The following is an 18,678-nucleotide window of genomic DNA, read 5'->3' on the forward strand; positions in this document are numbered from 1 at the left end:
GAAGTCACCATTCCTTCAGCTAAGAAATGCTGCTTTCCAAAATCCTTTGGCAAAATCTTCTAGAGATTTGTTTTTCTGCTTCTTCCTAATTTAGAAACAGTCTTCAAAGAGGAAAAAAAAAAAAAAACAAACCTGACATATCAATGTGAGAAGAAACCAACTCATTTAATTCTGCATTTCTTTCACAGAAAGTTTCAGAATTTATCATCGATGACCAATAAATTGGACAAGATCATTGTGGGGTAAAAGTCAACAAGAACAAGTAGACCCCAAGATTCATTTTTTTTTTTTAATTCAAGAAACGACGTGTGACACAAATTTAAGATTTTATTAAAATCATTTGTAAATTGACATAATATCTCAGTGGTGAAGGAAAACTTTGAACAAAGCAAAAATAATGAGTTGTGTGAATTAACAGAAGGGTGAACAGTGTTAAGTGTGGCATTTAAATGATTACATGATTTTAATTATTCTTTTCATAATAAGCAACTCTGTGAACATCTATTCAAGAAGTTGAAAGCTATGCCTCGTATGGAACTTGCAGCTGAATTAAGGCTTTGTTTCCTGCCTTTGGCAATTTTAAGAAAACAAATGGAAATGGTTCAAAGAACTTATAAAAAATCCACCACCTACCGAAAGAATTTAAGGTAAGGTGGTAAGCATTAGAGAGAGAAAAGACAGTATTCATGTGTGAGACAGAAAAGAGAGAACAGACGTAATGATGAGAGAAGTGGCCGGAAGTGCAGCTCAGGCTGACCCCTTATTTATTCTTGGCTGTCAGGGGTTTCCGGCTGATCTTTTTCGATTTGTCATTATTTTTCTTTGGCGGTTCTGGGTTTGCCTGCATGTGTCTGCCGTAGAGGCTGAAAAGAGAGAGAAGGGAAACTGTGAGATCCACCTTGTGAACACAAGATACGCTCCTACTGGCAGAGTTTTCATCAACAGATTCATCTCCAGGCATACTGAGGGAGGCTATGAACACTGCAAGGGCATTTTTGTTTCCTCCGGTCATATGCTGAATTTACACATGTGCGCACACACACACACACACACACACACACTCTCTCTCTCTCTCTCTCTCTCCTACTCACTCCACCATGCCATGAAGTCCAATTCTGGACCAGTCTCTTGGAATCGTACACTCTCTGGGCTAAGGAAGAGAGACCCAGGGCTAGGAAAAACATGAGGCTCAGCTTGGCCGCTCCAGACTGACGCTCCACAGGCCGTGAGTGTTGGAGCTGACGGTGACCAAAACTGAGCTGAGCTGAAAAGAAAGGGTGTCCCCTTCATGCAAAGTGAGCAGCGTGCCGGCCCGAGAGCCCCGGGGCTGGGTGATGCGACAGAGAGTGATGCTGTCCGAGCCTGCACTAGCTGCTCACCCGTGATGAATGGCACTGGGGTGGCGACCACCCATCAATGCCACGTTAATAAGCACCGCTGATTAAATGTTGACGAAGTACCCTACAATCACAGCCACGGCATCCATCGCAGAGCAGAGCTGGCTCTGTGGCTGAGGGGATTGAACCTGATAGCAGATAGTAATTAATCGGTAATTTATGAGTCGTTCTGATTAAACCAAATTAAAAGCCACCCGAAAGTGAAAACAGCTCAACCTTAACTCCCCTTGTTGCTATAACTGTGTCCCCGAGAGAGGCCGGTGGGTGTCTCAGTGCTTCCCTAAGAGACGCAATACCTGACCCCACAATGAACAGGCTGGACACAAACACTGACCTTCCTGTACAAGGCGCCCCATCTTCTAGGATCCATGTGGGTGATCGACACCCTCTCCTGCACTTGGCATACACTCACGCTCCCGAGGACACTGATGCTGTGGTTGATGGGCTGAGGGACAGACCTGGTGCCCAGAATTGTCCAGTTGACGGGGCGCTTAGGGAAACTTGGACTCTGGGTTTTGACAGGTCATACTGTCGTCTGCTTCTCCAGAGGCTTCCGAGCATCTCCTGAGAAGCAGGATCTACGAACAGTTGTCATGAACTTGGGTCTCTGTTCCCAAGGAGTTTAGAATGTGGAGAGTGGCAGCAGACAGACCTACAAGCTGAAGAATGTTAAGTCCAGCCAGGTGCTGGGAACGTTCTCCAGGTAAGGGGGAGCATCAGGGAGGAACTACATGTCCTCGACACGTCATATCAGAGCCTGTAAGTTAGCATTTAACTCCTGCAGAAGTTCCCTTAGAGCAGGAGTCCCCAACCTCTCAGATCTCATATCTGATGATCTGAGATGGAGCAGTTGTAGTAATAATAATGTGTCCCATAAACATAACATGCTTGAATCATCTACCAACCACCCTTCCCCTCACCCCACCGTCCGTGCCAAAACTGTCGTCCATGAAACTGATCCCTGGTGCCAAAAAGGTTGGAGACTGCTGACAGAAGACTCTGAATGGGGTCTAACTGAATGGAGAGGCAGGCCCAGTCCTGCCTGGCGTCCACAGCAGAAACATCCCCAAGAGAACCTGCCATCCAGGAAAATGGATCTTTAAACCTACACATGCCCCCTCCCTACACTTTTTAAGAAAACTGGAGCATACTGCATTAGTTTTTGCTGTGCGGCAAAGTGAATCAGCTCCACATACATATGTCCCCTCTCTTGGATTTCTTTCCCACCTAGGCCGCCACAGAGCAGAGTCGAGTCCCCTGCGTTATACAGCAGGCTCCCACTAGCTAGCTATTTTACACATGGTCGTGTATGTCAATCCTAATCTCCCAATTCTTCCCACCCTCCCTTCCCCATGTGGTGTCCATATGTTTGCTCACTGCATCTGTGTCTCTATTTCTGCTTTGCAAATAGGTTCATTTGTACCATTTTTTTAGATTCCACATACATGCATCACCCCTACACTTTAAAAGGAGAAGCCGGTTTCTGTCAAAGTCTATGTTGTAGACATCTGGCAGTCCTGGATCCAGGCAAAGAAACATTGGTTTAGGCAGAAAGGAAGGTTCAGCCAATCTGGCCTTACCACTGTTACCAGTCCCATCCCAGTGATGTCCCTGTCCTAATCCCCCAGAACTTGCTGTTGTCACCTTACATGACCAAAGGGACTCTGGAGAGGAAATGAGGTTAAGGAAGGACCTTGAGGTGGAAAGATGATCTTGCATTTTCTAGGGGGTTCCAAGCTGTGCACCCCTTCCCCCACCCTGCCAGCATCTCTCCTGGACGCACCAGAACAGGGAGAGCAAACTGAGCCAAAGGAGAGCTGTGTGTTACACTCTTGATGAGACAAGCTGATCCTCCCATAGCGTCTGCCCCTCTCCTCCTCCTCCCAGGATGCTGCTTTCCTAAAGATCAGTGGCTTAGTGCTAGAGCAGGGTGTGCACAAGGGGGCCTGAGGGGTGGGGCTCTGGTCTCCAAGCTCCTCCCACCTGGCATGAAGCCAAGGTCTGACCGTTCTGAGCATCCACAGAGGCATCTATGGTCGCAGCATCTTCCACTGTAATCGCTTTCTCACAGCTTCAGGGTCTCTCCTCTACTTTCCAGTCTCTTATCCCTATACTCTTTCTTGCTTGCAGATAACGTCCAACTTTAAGGATCACAAAAATCTGTAGATACACAACTCCCTCGTTTGTGAATTTGGAAACCTGGCAAGACTCAGGGGCTGGGAAAGTGGTATCAACAGAAATGAAGAGGTCAGAGGAGGGAGAAGAGATGAAAGACTCAATGAGGGCCTGCCATGCACCACATCCTGAATATGCAGGCATGGAAGGCTTCCTGGACGGAGAGGCGGCGTTGCCGGGCCCTGACAGCGGTCATGAAGCAAAGTCATTTCAGCAGGTGTGCCAAAGCTGCTTGGGGCTCAGCAAGGCTCCTCTATGCAGGAAGGAACTAGAATGTTCCAATCTTTCATCGCCTGCCTTTTTAGACTCAGACCCCACTGTGTGCCTGGCCTTCCTGGGGCTACACAGCAAGCCACTCACTACAAAGGGTTGGAAGGGAGAGTGAAAAGTCTGTTTGCCACTTATGAGCTGTCAGTTCTAGGCACATGATTAGCAAGCCTCATCCCCACCGTGCCTTCGTTTCTTCATCTGTAAAAGAAAAAATGATGTTGTTTTCTCATAGGGCGGCCATAATGCTGAGGTAAGCCAGGCACCAGGGCATGACATGGGGTTAGAGTGATTAAATAAAGATAATTATATGATTACTTCTCCAGGGTTTTTTCCTCTGAAAAATAACATGGTATTTTCTACCGACACCAAATCGCCAAGCATATATGGAAGAAAGGTTTGGATCCTCTTTGAAGATAGCGACTCATGCTAAAGGCACTGTCCCACTTCCTCCATGAGTCACCAGCGGATGACTCTGCCCTGCCCTGCGGGATCCTCTCACTCCTCCAGCTGTGTGCCAGAAGACAGCCGCGTTTCACTCTCATCTGCAGACTGGATCCATCAGAGCGATCATTCCCACCTGGAGATGAGGCTCTGGCCGGGCAGGAAGGACAAGCATCTCAGGGTCCCAAGTCTTGGATTCCCTCAGCTGTTAGTATTAGCCCTGGGGCCTCCATTCAGTAAGTGCAGGGGGCAGAATAATGGCCCCTCAAAATGTCCACATCCTGATCCCAGAGACCCTGGGGTCTGTAACCTTTTATTGCTACAGGGACTGTGCAGAGCTGATTAAGGACTTGAAAAAAACTTTTTATTGGAGTTGCTTTAGAATGTTGTGTTAGTTTCTGCTGTATAGCAAACGCAATCAGTCACATGTATACATATATTCCCTCCTTGTTTTTTGGATTTCCTTCCCATTTAGGTCGCCACAGAGCACTAAGCAGAGCTCCCTGGGCTATACAGTAGGTTCTCATCAGCTATCTATTTTATATGTAGTATCAACAGTGTGGGTCAGTCCCAATCTCCCAGTTCATCCCATCTTTTCTTCCCCCTTTGCTATCCATCTTTGTTCTCTACAGATTTGTCTCTATTTTTGCTTTGCAAACAGGTTCATAGATGGAGAGATGATCCTGGATTATCTGCGTGGGCCCAACATAATCACAGGGGTCCTCTTAAGAGGGGAGACGGGGGTGCTGGAGGGCCAGAGTCAGGGATGCTCGGATGCTGGCTTTGATGATGGAGGAAGGGACTGCCAGTTGAGGACTGCAGGCAGACTCTAGACCCTAGAAAGGCAAGGAAACACATTCTTGCCTAGAGCCTCCAAAAGATGAAACCCTGCTGACACCTAACTTTCAGACTTCTGACTCCCAGAACTGTGAGATAATATACTTGTTCTGTTTTTGGCTACTAGGTTGGTGTTGATGTTTAGTGGCTAAGTCATGTCTGACTCTTTTGCAACCCCATGTACTGTAGCCTGCCAGGCTCCTCTGTCCGTGAAATTTCCCAGGCAAGAACACTGGAGTAGGTTGCCATTTCCTCCTCTAGGGGATCTTCCCGACCCAGGGATCGAACCCATGCCTCTTGTGTTGGCAGGTGGATTCTTTACCACTGAGTCACCAGCGAAGCCCTTTTTGGCCACTAAGATCGTCTTAATTTGTTATCAGCAGCAACAGGGAACCAATACAGTGACTGAATCTCTCTGGGGCTGTCTGTGAAGGATTTTGCTTAGTTTTAGCAGGAGAAATTTTCTTCTGGGGTAGCAACTCAGTGACAAGAAAGGAAAGTTAAAGACTAAGTTGCAGAAAGGCCACAGAAGGAGAATCTCCAAGGAAAAATGTGTGCTGTCTACAAGAAGAGGAGGAGGTGGGCAGGCCAACTACCCCTCTCTGCTATAGTGAGACAGGATGGGCCTGGATCCCTCTATGCGCTGAAGCTGATAGTCACGGTCCATGTTTGAAATGCACCCAGAATTTAATTTACAGAGGGGACAGTGACAAGATGGACAGGTCTATGCCTTGGAAAGAAGTTCTATCACATGCAGTTACGTGCAGGGCCACATGGGGAAGCACCAGGTTGACTGGGAGGCAGAGGAGCCCCGGGGAGAGCAAAGCCCGGCATCTTTATGGGTGGTTTCACAGGAAAGAATGGGTGAAACAGGGTAGGTGAAGAATTTGATTAAAATCTCAGAGCCTAGAGCTAAAGAAGTGATCTCCAGTTGCCCAGTACCTGGATCAGGGGGAATACTGGCTTGGTGCATCAGAGTTAGAGGAAAGAAGTGGTTAGGATTGGGGCTTGGGGTTGGTTGGCTTGGATATGAAAGGCATACTAACAGATGGAACTGTTTGCTCCTCTGGGAATGAGCTCACTTGGGAGGGACAGTCTCCCCTCACCAGCATCATTATAGGAAGTGAAAAACAGGATTGACCTATACAACCTGCAGCCTTCAGGATGGATTTCTGTCCTCCTGACCATTCTGTACTCTCCTCTCATTATGTAACTTCCACCTCCTTGATCTTTGAAGATTTCAACTAACCCTTGGATCCTGGCACAAGATGCTTCTTGATGAGCACATCCCCTCAGTGATCTGCTCAGGTGGTACCCATCATCTAGTCCTACAAGAGCCCTGGCTCACTGCACGGGGGATTCTGGAGAACAGTCCTGGGGCTTCAAGCATCTGCATTCCCGAACCCTGTTTGCTCCAAAGGACGTGTGACATTGAGCAGGTGACTAACTTGCCACAGTCTGATGTCTTCATCTGCAAAATGATGAAAACTGCTATCCTGAAGGGCTTGTGGGGGAGATTAAATCAGACACGGACAGGGGCTGTGTGCAGGCACAGAACAGGTGTTCCAGGGAAACAGGTGCCACCTTTAACCTCTCGTGAAGGCCTAAGGCCCAGGCGAAGCCGGCCAATTCCTCCTGCTTCCCAGACACTGCCTCTGAGCATAGCCAGGAGTTCAGCTTTGCCATCATGAGCTTGGGGGGCAGACTCTACCTCGGGAAGGTTTCCAGGGGCACTGAAATCTGGTCATGCTGGTGTGAGAAACTGACAAGGGAGCCTGGCTCCCTGTCACGGATGGGGCTGCAGCCACCAGTGGTGAAGTGATCAGTTCAGAATATGGAGTGAACCTGTGGCACAGAGTCTTGGAAAATCATCTCTCCTCTGAAAGCTGAGGTCCACAGAGGATGACTGGGAGCAGTTCATGGAAGGAGAAAAATCAACAGAGAACCAGTTAAAGTGACAGGAAAGGATGAATTATGCTCAGGAGTCTGATGAACAGACTTCTGATGGTGAAGAGAATCCTCAAAGGTGAGATGCCTATGGATGACCTGTGCTGTGGGTGATGAGTGAGGCGGCATCACTTAGCTCATGAGGGCTCTCGTCTGGTCCCTGTGGGAGCGGCCCCTGACCACAGCAGCTAGCTGTAGAATCCCAGCCAAGATCAGCTCTGGAGGATTCATCATGAAATGATGCCGTGAACAATAGAGGTCACCAGCCTGGTCACTTGACAGGCATCGTGTTAAAGTTGTCTGCACACTGGCTCCCGACACTCCACACAACTCAACACCCCTGCCTGGTGACATCTAAGATGGAACAGCAAACAATTCCAGCCCACGAGAATGAGAATACATTTATTTCACAGCAAACATTACATTGAGTAGTAGTCTGATATGCATGCTCTTCTATTATTGGTGGGTATATTTATTTAACATGGGCATATTCATTTTGTGGAAAAAAAAAATCATTTGAGTTTTGCTGTTTCTGTTCAATCCAAGGGTCTCGTGCAGACCCTCACACCCCTTCATGATGGCAGCAATGACCACCACTGGGGGCCGCATTTTTCCTTCTTGAAAAGTCTCCTCCCCTGGCTCCAATGCACTATCCTTGTTCTTATTTTTCTCCTGGACAATTATTACATCCTCCTCTACCATAGAGATTCTCAGTCTGTGGCAAGGGAGGATCTGAAGCTCCAAGCAAAGTTATATGTGCCTTTTTTCACCTGAAAGTGAACACAGCTTTCATCGGCTTCTCAAAAGGTCCATGACTCAATGGATTAATAAGATGCTTCATGGTACTTATTCTTACTTCTATCATCCTATGATTTTATTCATTCTCTTTTTCTTCTACCCTAAAATATGGCCATTAGATTAGTGTTTAACAGGTTCCTTCTTGGTCTCCCTTTTTTTGGCCATGCTGTGCAACTTACGAGATCTCAGATCCCCAACCTGAGATTGAACCCAGGTCCCCGCAGTGAAAACACCAAGTCCCAATCACTGGACCATCGGAGAATCCCCCCTTCCTGATCTCCTTGATAACAGTTCCTTCCTTCCTTCAAGTGTCCTATACACAACTGACAGAATTCTCTCTCCTTGGTTTATGCATCGAAAGCAGCGTCCACTACCCACTGGATCATGTACCCAACCCAGTATGTGACAGAGTGTCCACTGAACATGCCACGTAATGCCTACCCAGCCAAATTTCCTCTCTCTCTGTTCACTAACAGACCAAATACAGAAACGCTGATCTAGAGAAAGGCAATGTAGAGTGAGGAAAGGTAGGCTGAGTGTTAGCTTTGCCACCTATTAGCTCAGTAACCTTAGAGTCTGTTATCATTCTGGAATCTCTGCTTATCTTTATTGAAAACTGTAAATATCTGAATACTGCCTACACCTTGCAGTTGATTTGAAAAAAATTTTGAGTGCTACACCCATCTAAGGCCTTTGTCAGCCAGGATTCCTTCTGGCCTCAGTTTTTGGCTGATTTGTGTTACTACTGCCTGAAATGCCCGCCCCCATCCTTTCTACAACTCAGATCTCATCCACATATTCAGGCTTTTCACAGCTTTCTCTGCTCTGCCCCCTGTCCAATTTCTGCCTTCACAAAATACTGTGGTGCTTATTGAGATTTCATCACTAAGTCCTTCAGAATAGACAAAGTACTTTCTGCTCTTGTCTGTTATTTACAAGTACATGATCAGGACACATGGTAAATATGGTTACCATGCAGTCAGCATTCACTACCACAACTATCCAACAAAGAAGGGGCTTTCATTATTTTCATTTTCCAAATGAGGAAACTGAGGATTAGGAAAAGGTGCAGATCACCCCCAGGTAATGACTCCAGAGTTCAAATTTTCTAGGAATTAAGTATATGGGCTTTCCTGGTGGCTCAGTGGTAAAGACTCTGTCTGCAATGCAAGAGACACGGGTTTGATCCCTGGGTCAGAAAGAGTCCCTTAAGAAGGGGATGGCAACCCACTCCAGTATTCTTGCCTGGGAAATCTCATGGACAAAGGAGCCTGCGGGACTGCAGTCAATGGGGTTGCACATGACTTAGCAACTAAACCACCAACAATCACCACTACCATCTTTCTGGATCTCTCAGTTTTGTCCTCTTCATCAGCCTACCATTTTCTCAAGGGTGGGGACAGCAGACTTCACCTCTTTTGTATTCTACATACACAAGGCACTGCTGGAAGCACATTGTGTGCTATGTAAATATTATGTTTCAGAATGCCAGGTATATGAGAGGTACAATATGCTGTGCTTAAGTCGTTTGCTCCTGTCATATGCCTCCCTCCTGTTGTTTTGGGTGTTTCCATGGAAAGTCCTTATACAGACCAAGAAAAGAACCAATTTGAAAAATCTCAGTATATGGCCAGTGACAATAATGGAGAGAAATCATTTTGTGTCTAATCTGTAATCTTATGGTAGGATGCTAAATTTACAATCTCCGCAAATAAATCTGTGGACAAAGTGTGAAGCCCAGATTATTAATAAGCATTTGCCATATCTTTATTTATCCTATCTAGCAGCTTCTGAGGGGTTGGTGACAGAACCTTAGCACTTAAATTGCTGAGTCTTAAAGAAAAAAAGGGAACAGTTACCATATTCCCATGAGAAGTCTCATTAATTCAAAAGGCAATGATTTTTTGAGATCAAACCTCCAAGAGATGGTTCCATGAAATTCACTAGCACCAGGAGGTGTCTTCTACATTCTCCCTTATAACCCTCACTGCTCTCTGCCCCCAACATACAGTGTAAAAAGAAATTATCAACATACATGTGTGCAAATATCATCTGTATAAATAGGAAAGAAGAATCTGTAGCTGGCTTAGGACAGATACTAAACTACACAAAAAAATACAAAATGCAAGGCAGATTTTAAAAATACCCCATACATTCTAGACTAACTATCTGCCCCACTGGAGGAGAGAAATGAGGATTCTGGCAGAACAAAACTAACAATCTCATGCACAAAAGATGCTCATTAAACTTCATCATCCTGTCTATTCTAATGATGCTTTTACTTAATAAAAATTCCCCAAGCAGTTGCAAGGATATTAGGCAAGGTCTTTGGTTATGTATCAGAGGTCTGAGCTGTCACCAGCAAGCATGCAGTTCGGGGGGTAAGGCTCCCTGGGGAAGGAGCAAATACAGCTTTCACAGAATACATGCAGAGAAAAATCAATAACTGCAACTTGCTTCCCTGCTTAAGCATTTAAGAGAATAGGTAATCCTTTTAAATTAAACTGCAAAGTGCTAAATGTTGCAATTTCCAGAATAAACTAAAAAACAAAGGAAAACAGGAAGAAGAGCATTTTTGTAAGTTTTCTAAGCAAGCTACTTCCTTAATAGACTTCAGACCTGGAGTATTGGAGATTTTTTATGAAAAGAATTATTTAGCGATACTGTTACATTGAGGCTGCAGAGGTGTCAATGTGTTGGTAATACACAAACCTATTTATAGACACAAGCAAGGAAGTGACAAGCATTTCTTTATTTTGTTGTTGTTTTCTATTTTTTGACCGTGCCACGTGGTATAGCATGTAGGACCTTAGTTCCCTGACCAGTGATCGAACCTCTGATCCCTGCAATAGAAGTCCATTAATCAATGGACTGCCAGGGAAGTCGCAAGAAATTATTTCTATTGCATGCATGTAATATCACCAAAAATTATTCCTAAGAAAACATTACTATTAAAATTAACTATCTTGATAAGCATATGTGTAACTGATTTACCTTGCTATACACCTGAAACTAAGACAGCTCTATAAATCAACTATCAGTTAAGTTCTGTTCAGTCGCTCAGTCGTGTCCGGCTCTTTGCAACCCCATGAATCGCAGCACACCAGGCCTCCCTGTCCATCACCAACCCCTGGAGTTTACTCAAACTCATGTCCATTGAGTTGGTGATGCCATCCAGCCATCTCATCCTCTGTCGTCCCCTTCTCCTCCTGCCCCCAATCCCTCCCAGCATCAGGGTCTTTTTCAATGAGTCAACTCTTCGCATGAGGTGGCCAAAGTATTGGAGTTTCAGCTTCAGCATCAGTCTTTCCAATGAACACCCAGGATTGATCTCCTTTAGGATGGACTGGTTGGATCTCCTTATAGTCCAACACAAATTAAAAAAAAAAAAATTCACTAACTAGAATCTGGCTCTCAAAAGCTAAACAGTAATTATCTAATAGATCCCTTAACATGGACAGCTAGATGTTAATTCTATATAATCACAAATTATTGCTTCTGTCCACATTGTACAACCCATTTTAAATTTCATGTCCACTCAATACAGAGCTGGCTGGAGAGATATGAGAGTCAATGCAAGAATGAGGTGTGACCCCAAAACTTAAAGGCAGAAAGGTTGCCCTCTATGTGTTAAATGATCACGTCAACACAAATGAACCAAAGCAGGAACTCGGAGAGTCTCCCCAAGTAATACCAGCACAACTCAGGCCAGCAAGATTTGATCAGAAGCCAGCCAAATGAATGAAGAAAGCTGGAGAGAGACCCCATACATCAGAAGCACAGTGGTGTCCATCAGCAGCTCCAACAGTGGGGTAGACGCGGGCAGTGGGCGTCGGTGGGACCCAGCTGGGAGTTCTGTGGGCACCTTGATAAGGCAATGTCTGCAAGTGCAGGAAGAGAAAATAAACATGGTGCCACTGCAACCCTTCCAAGGCTTCATGGTACAGCTGGGGCCACCTCCCTGCCTTCTTCCATGACCCTGCACGCTCCCAATCTCCTGCACATGGGCAAACAAATTAGGCCTCTGCCCACTTCTGAGGTCCGTACTTCTATCCCCTCTGTCTAGCATGCTTTTCTCCAGGCCTCCCTAAGACCGGCATCGTACCGTCCCTGTTGTATAGGTTAGGGAAAGGACAGGTTAGGGAAAGAACTTCAATAACTTTGGTGTCAAAACAATTCAGTCTCAACCCTCCCTCTTTACTCTGGGTGCAGACACTGGTTCAAACACGAGCGTGTGGCCAACCTATGCCAACCACAGAAAGACCCAAGATCTTAGCTCGAGCTATTGGGAAGAAGAGCCCTTTCTTTTGAGTTGAATTAGGAGCCTAGATCGGCTGCTGGCCATGGTGGCATCTGAGAAGAGTGCTTGCCTGGGAAAGAAACCAGCAGGCAAAGCAGAACTGCAAGATGGAGGGAAACGGAGTCCAGAGACATTGAGCCCTTGCTCACGTCATGTCTTAAAAAACCTACTTACGTACTGCTGGATTATTAGTAATATAAATTTCTTCTAACGCTTTGTGTTTGTTGCATTCCAAGGAACACTGAGCCCTGAATGACACATCACTCTGATCTACTTCAAATGTGAGTTCCTAAGAGACTTTTTTGCCCGCATTCTCTCTTTAACCACATTCGTTTCCTTCATACCACAGTCACGATATAATTATTTTGATTATTATTAATTGATCTTTGTTTGCCACCTCCTTTAATGGAAGATTAACTCCAAGAGGACAGGAATCTTGTCTGTCTTCATTAGTATCCCCTCTGACCGGTGCACCACGGGCACACCATGATTGTTTGCTGATTGACTGAAGGAAAGCACACACCACTGCACTTACTGGGATTACTGAAATATCCAACTACCTGAGTCTCTTAACCAGCCGGATCATCAGTGCCTCTGAGGCAGGAGGTGTCTTAATCCTTTTATTTCTCCAGCGTTGGCCACACTAGTCACCACATAAACATCTACTGGTGGACTGAAAGAATATATTTTTAAAAAATATTCTTAATTGTAGGATAATTACTTTATAACACTGTGATGGTTTCTGCCATACAACAATATGGAATGCTATAGATATATGTATGACCCTCCCTCTTAAACGCCCCCTCCCTCCCCATCCCACTCCTCTAAGGTGGTCACAGAGCACCAGCTTTGAGTTCCCTGCATCACATAGCAGACTCCCACTGGCTATCTGTTTTACCTAAGGCAATGTGAATGTTCCAATGCTATTCTCTCAAATCATCCCACCCTCTCCTTCCCCTACAGTGTCCAAAAATTTGTTGTTCCTGTCTGTGTCTCCTCTGCTGCCCTGCAGGTAGGCTCATCAGTACTGCCCCGAAAGAGTATCTTAGCTGAGGAACATTTCCTGATTCTTTCCTTAATTCCATACTCATCAAGTGATGATAGACATGTTTCCCATACAGAGGTGTTCACTGAGAAAACACGTGCTGTGCACGCCAAGGCAAGTCTTCTAGTCTTTAGGGGCAGTTTTCCTCTGTTACAGAATTCCAGGCCCCTACATAAGTTTCTTCTGTGGTTTCCCCCAGTCTCTGTGGGGTTTCTGAGGCTTGGAGAGGAGAGTGAGGTGCAGTAAATGCATCATGGTGCCATTTTGTGAAGCTGCTTGGGAGTCATCCATTCTCCTCTTGTGGAGATTCTCTTTTTAAAAATTTTTTTAAAGGTTTTTTTTTTTTTTTTTTATTTTGCTGTGGACCATCTTTTAAAGCCTTTATTGGATTGTTGTAACACTGCTTCTGTTGTTTATGCCCTGTTTTTTTTGGCCATGAGGCATATGGGATCTTAGCTACCCAACCAGGGACTGAACCTGCAGCCCCTGCATTGGAAGGTGAAGTCTCAACCACTGGACCACAAGGGAAGTCCTGGACGGTCCCTCTCAAAATACTGTGTGACCAGGGGTTTTCATTCAATTCCTTTACAGCACAGTTTTATTGAATATTAACCATCATTTGATATTAGCAAGAATTAGCTGAGTGCTGGAATAGCTTAACACAGAGAATTAAGTCAAAATGGACATTCTAAAAACGCTGGGGATTTCTTCCTTTCCTTCGGACAAATTAAACATCAGAATGAATTTTTATTATCATGGAAAGATGGAAGTTTTTCAAGCCACACATGGTTCCTTCAGGAAAGGCTCGGTGTTCACGACCTTTTAAGTTATTAAGCTAGTGACTGTAACAGCCAAACGCAGGCAGCACACGCTATACACCAGCATTTCCACAGGAAGCTTCTGCAGCATTTTCTGTATTAACTCATTTAAGCCTGAACAAAAGACATCACAGAGGGCTGCACAGCTGTCCTGGGGGTCTAGACGTAAATGACGCTGCAACTGGAATACCAGTGTCCAAACAGCGAAGCTTCCGCTGGGTCTTTGTTTCTCAGATGCAGGCCAACGATAAAGCGTACCTACAGGTATTATCACTCATCCTCCTCTTCCTCTCGGTGGCTACTAATGTGGACTCCCTGCTTCCAGGGCCCTCCTCCCCTCTCAGCCCCGATGACCGGATGATGCGACACTGGCAGGTGACTCAAGGCCAGGTCAACGGAGAGCGAGCCATCTCTAAGTGCTAGTCGATACAGGGTTCAGAGTGCATGGCAGATAATACTGACTCAGGAGGCAGAAGGCTTTGGAGTTAATCCACTGACTAAGGTAATCTGTGTTTTCCGAGATAGGAAATGGCGCATTTGGACTTGAACAGGGGTGGGAGCCATCTAATATATGCACTGCCACCCTCCTGCCCTTCACCTTGCACACCGACTGAGCATTCACTCAGAATGCATCCAGAACCAACCTAGATCAAACCCTACGGGCAATGGCTGCAACCTGGTCACAGCTGGGCATCTGAATGGAACCTGCACGTTGTATGTATGAAACTTGTATAGGACTCTGCTTACATTAAAACTCATTTACCCTTCGGAAAAATCACATTCAGTGAAACCTCCTATCTCCAAGGTTCCTCTTACATTCAGGTTAGATTACAGCATGGTGCCTCAGATTCTAGGCAGCACTGTATCATCTGCCTCTCCTCCGTGTCCACTAGATGGTCTGTGAGGTTATGTTCCACTTACACAGCAAAGAGAGTAAAAAAAAAAAAAAAAAAAAAGAAATCACCTTAGAAGTCAAAACCAGAAAGCGTGCATCTACCTACAGATGGATGCAGCCATGAGGCTCCTGCCAGGTGGACTTCAGGAAGCAGCAGCTACAAGTCAGTTCTAGTCACTGTCTCTTGTCGCTTCTTCCCTCATCTAAGCTGGGCTCTCTCTGAACTGCCAAACCCTGCCACCCCCGGAACATGGCAGGTCAACTTGACTGTGCTTTCCCTCCATTCCTGATTGCAATATTTTAACTAGTGGCCAGAGGTCGGCAGTAGAGGAGAAGCCAGGCTTTTGCGGCAAAGAAACAAAACAAATTACGTGTATTCACACATATATGTGGAATCTAGGACAATGGTACAGGTGATCTTATTTGCAAAGCAGAAGGAAGACAGATGTAGGGAACAAACCTATGGATACCAAGGGGAAATGGTGGGTAGGATAAATTGGTAGACTGGAATTGACATGTATACACTATGGATAGACTATGTATAAAATAGGTAACTAGCGAGAACCTACTGAATAGCACAGGGAAGGCTGCTCAATTCTATGTGGGGACCTAAATGGGAGGGAAATCCCAAAAAGAGGGGATATATGTAAACTTACAGTGGATTCACTTTGCTGTACAGTAGAAAATAACACAACATTGTAAAGCAACCATACTCCAATGAAAACCAGTAAAAAACTAGAGTGGATATATGTATATGGATAACTGATTCATTTTGCTATACACCTGAAACTAATACATCACTATAAATCAACTACATTCCAATAAAATTTTTTTTAAGATATAGGAAATCAACAAAAACCCCAAAATGGTGCTTGGGAATTAGCCCAACAACTGGGGAAGAGAATAATGGAGAAAAACATCTAAGAGAGCTCAAGAATAGAAGAGCCTCTGGATCCCCATCTTCCTTAAGTTTTGAGTTCTGCAGCAAAAATATACTCCAAAAAGGAATGGAAGATTAAAAAAAAAAATAATTGTAGCTTTGATATACTCAGCAGATTTAACACATGTCATCTAGTTCCTCCTAGTTTTTTTTTTTTAATCAGATTTTTAAGAGTTTCAGAGAAATTTATGGTCATCAAGTGCAAAAAGGTTAAAAATTAAGATGTCTGTGGCTTCTGCTGGATGTTAAAAATGGTCTACCGGAGAATTCCGTGCATCAGCCATGAATCTGGGTAGGGGTCCTGGGAATTTGGGGGGTGGTGAGGACTCTCCCCTGGGGCTCCAGCTTTAGTTGCCTGATGGCCCCGTTGGGCCCTGAAGTCTCAGAGCAAAACCGTGGCTGTGGGTGGAGAGAGAAGAGCTTGTCACAACCGACCTTTTCATCCAAGAATCGCAAGTGTTTCATCTAGGAATCGCACCCGGCAAACACTCCTGGAAGGTGTTAGTGCTAAGCACAGGCAGTGGAAGTGAGGCGGAAGTAGAAGCGTGAGGTGGAGGTGCCAGAGGCCCGGGGTTTCTGCAAAATCCAGCCTAGTGCTGCTCTTTTGTCAGTTTCTGGTACAGGCAGACCCTGCTGTACTGGGCTTCACAGAAATTGCCTTTTTTACAATTTGAAGATCTGTAGCAACCCCACGTAGAGCAAGTCTACTAGTGCCATTTTCCCAATAGCGTTATTTATTTTTTAACTTTTAGTTTTTTGGCCATGCTGTGTGGCATGTGAGATCTTCGTTCCCCAACCAGGGATTGAACCTGTGCCCCCTGCTTTGGAAGTGCAGAGACCTAACTATTGGACTGCCTGGGAAAAGTGAAAGCATTAGTTATGGACTGTAGACCACCAGGCTCCTCTGTCCATGGGATTCTCCAGGCAAGAATACTGGAGTGGGTTGCCATTCCCTTATCCAGGGGGTCTTCCTGACTCAGGGATCGAACCCAGGTCTCCTGCATTACAGGTGGTTTCTTTACTGTCTGAGCCACCAGTGAAGCCCAGACTGCCAGGGAAGTCCCCCCAAATTTAAATAAAGGGTTCTGTGTATGTATGTGTGTATATATATATTTTAAACCATAATGTTATCACACACTTCACAATGTCAACATGACTTTTATATGGGAAACCAAACATCATGGGACTCACTTTATTTAGGTATTTGCTTTATTGTGGGATGCAGTGTGGTCATGATGTGGCCATGTGATAACACCTGGGATCACAAAGGGAACACATACTCAATAGTTATTTCAAATATTAGAAAACAATATTGTTACAAATGACTCGAACTGACCTATCTTTGCATGGAAAAATACTCCCCCCTGAATAGCTGTTAATTAAGAAGATTTCTGCCTGACATATATTGCCTGGAATGGTAAAAACAAGCCCCTCTTAGTCAGCCTACTGAATACCTACAGTGAGTTCATTTTTCCTCTCATAAATATTTCAGAAAGCTATTTTTAAAGTCTTATTTTTAAACACATATTAGTCCTTCCAATTTGTGGAGACATATTCTCTACTTTCACGTATGTACAGCATAGCTTGGTCCAAAACAGGAGATTCACAAAGGTAACTTTAAATTTTCTAGGAGCCACATTAAAAAAGGAAAAAGGAATAGATGAAATCAAGTTTAGGAATATATTTAATTTAACCCAATAGATCCAAAATATGATCATTTCAATGGGTAATCTGTATCAACATGGTAAATGATCTATTTTATTCCTAATCTAAGGATAAATGATTTAGTAAGTATATCATATAAATTTAATAATTTCTTTTTTGGTTCTAAGTGTCTTTGAAATCTGGTGAGTATTTGAAAACCCTGATAGCATATCCCAACCAGACAAGCTATAGTTCAAGGGCTCAAGAGTCACATGCTATTAGCAGCTACCATGCTGCAGAACACAGATAGAGACCATTTGAAAATGGTGCAATCGAGCCATCTTTTGTACTTAGATGAAAGACATTTTGAAAGCTGATGGACCCTTTCTTGACACATGGTTAGTTTTAATGTTTTTAGAAAAGTAAGGATGGAAATATGTACATATGCTTTATAAATATACATAAAAGTGTATATATACATAATTTTAAGAGTCATTCCATTTACCTAGAGGGTGTTCCAGTACGTTTGTGTGTAGTATTTTTGAGTATGAGCCTGGAAAGGTCATCAGGCTGACAAACAGAACTCCTAAAGCCCGTGAACTTGGTGAGGGCAAAGTACAGTCAGTCCCCTTCTTCCTCAATGCAAGAAAACATAAAAACGACTGTAAGGGCCAAAGAAACTCAGCAAGCAGCTGGGGACAGGCAACCAAGCAGCTCTTCACTAAAAGGGGCTCAAGCAGCAGCAACAGCTCTAGACCATGTGCGTTCAGGAGTTTTGCTGCATCCCGGGCAAGCCTGACTTCCTCGCTGAGCTGTGTTCCATTCACCCATTTATCTGCCCCACCACATGGCATGCATGCAGGATCCTAGCTCCCCAACCAGGGATCAAACCTGTTCCCTTGTAGTGGAAGCACAAAGTCCTAACCACTGGTCCACCAGGGAAGTTCAGCTGTGCTCTTCCAACATTTTTTTTTTTTTTTGTATTAGGGTATTGCCAAATAACAACGCTGTGACAGTTTCAGGTGAATCCTGAAGGGACTCAGCCATACACACACAAGTATCCGTCCTTCCCCAAACCCCTCTCCTATTCAGGCTGCCACTAACTTTGAGCAGAGCTCCCTCTGCTACACAGTAGGTCCTTTAACCAATTTAAAATTGGTTATCTCCTTTT

General features: G+C 44.8%; 1 protein-coding gene across 1 annotated transcript in view; it reads right to left on the reverse strand.

Annotated features, from left to right (window-relative positions):
• Nucleotides 1-309: 309 nt before the first annotated feature.
• The window catches only part of RSU1 (Ras suppressor protein 1), a 195,287-nt gene continuing 176,918 nt past the window's right edge, over nucleotides 310-18,678 (reverse strand). The window contains exon 9 of the mRNA XM_061126289.1: nucleotides 310-863. Within this exon, the coding sequence (XP_060982272.1) occupies nucleotides 761-863 (103 nt within the window). The 3' untranslated portion in view covers nucleotides 310-760. The remainder of the gene's footprint in view (nucleotides 864-18,678) is intronic.

The sequence above is a fragment of the Dama dama genome, chromosome 23, assembly GCF_033118175.1.
Source record: "Dama dama isolate Ldn47 chromosome 23, ASM3311817v1, whole genome shotgun sequence".
Classification (NCBI taxonomy): Eukaryota; Metazoa; Chordata; class Mammalia; order Artiodactyla; family Cervidae; genus Dama; species Dama dama.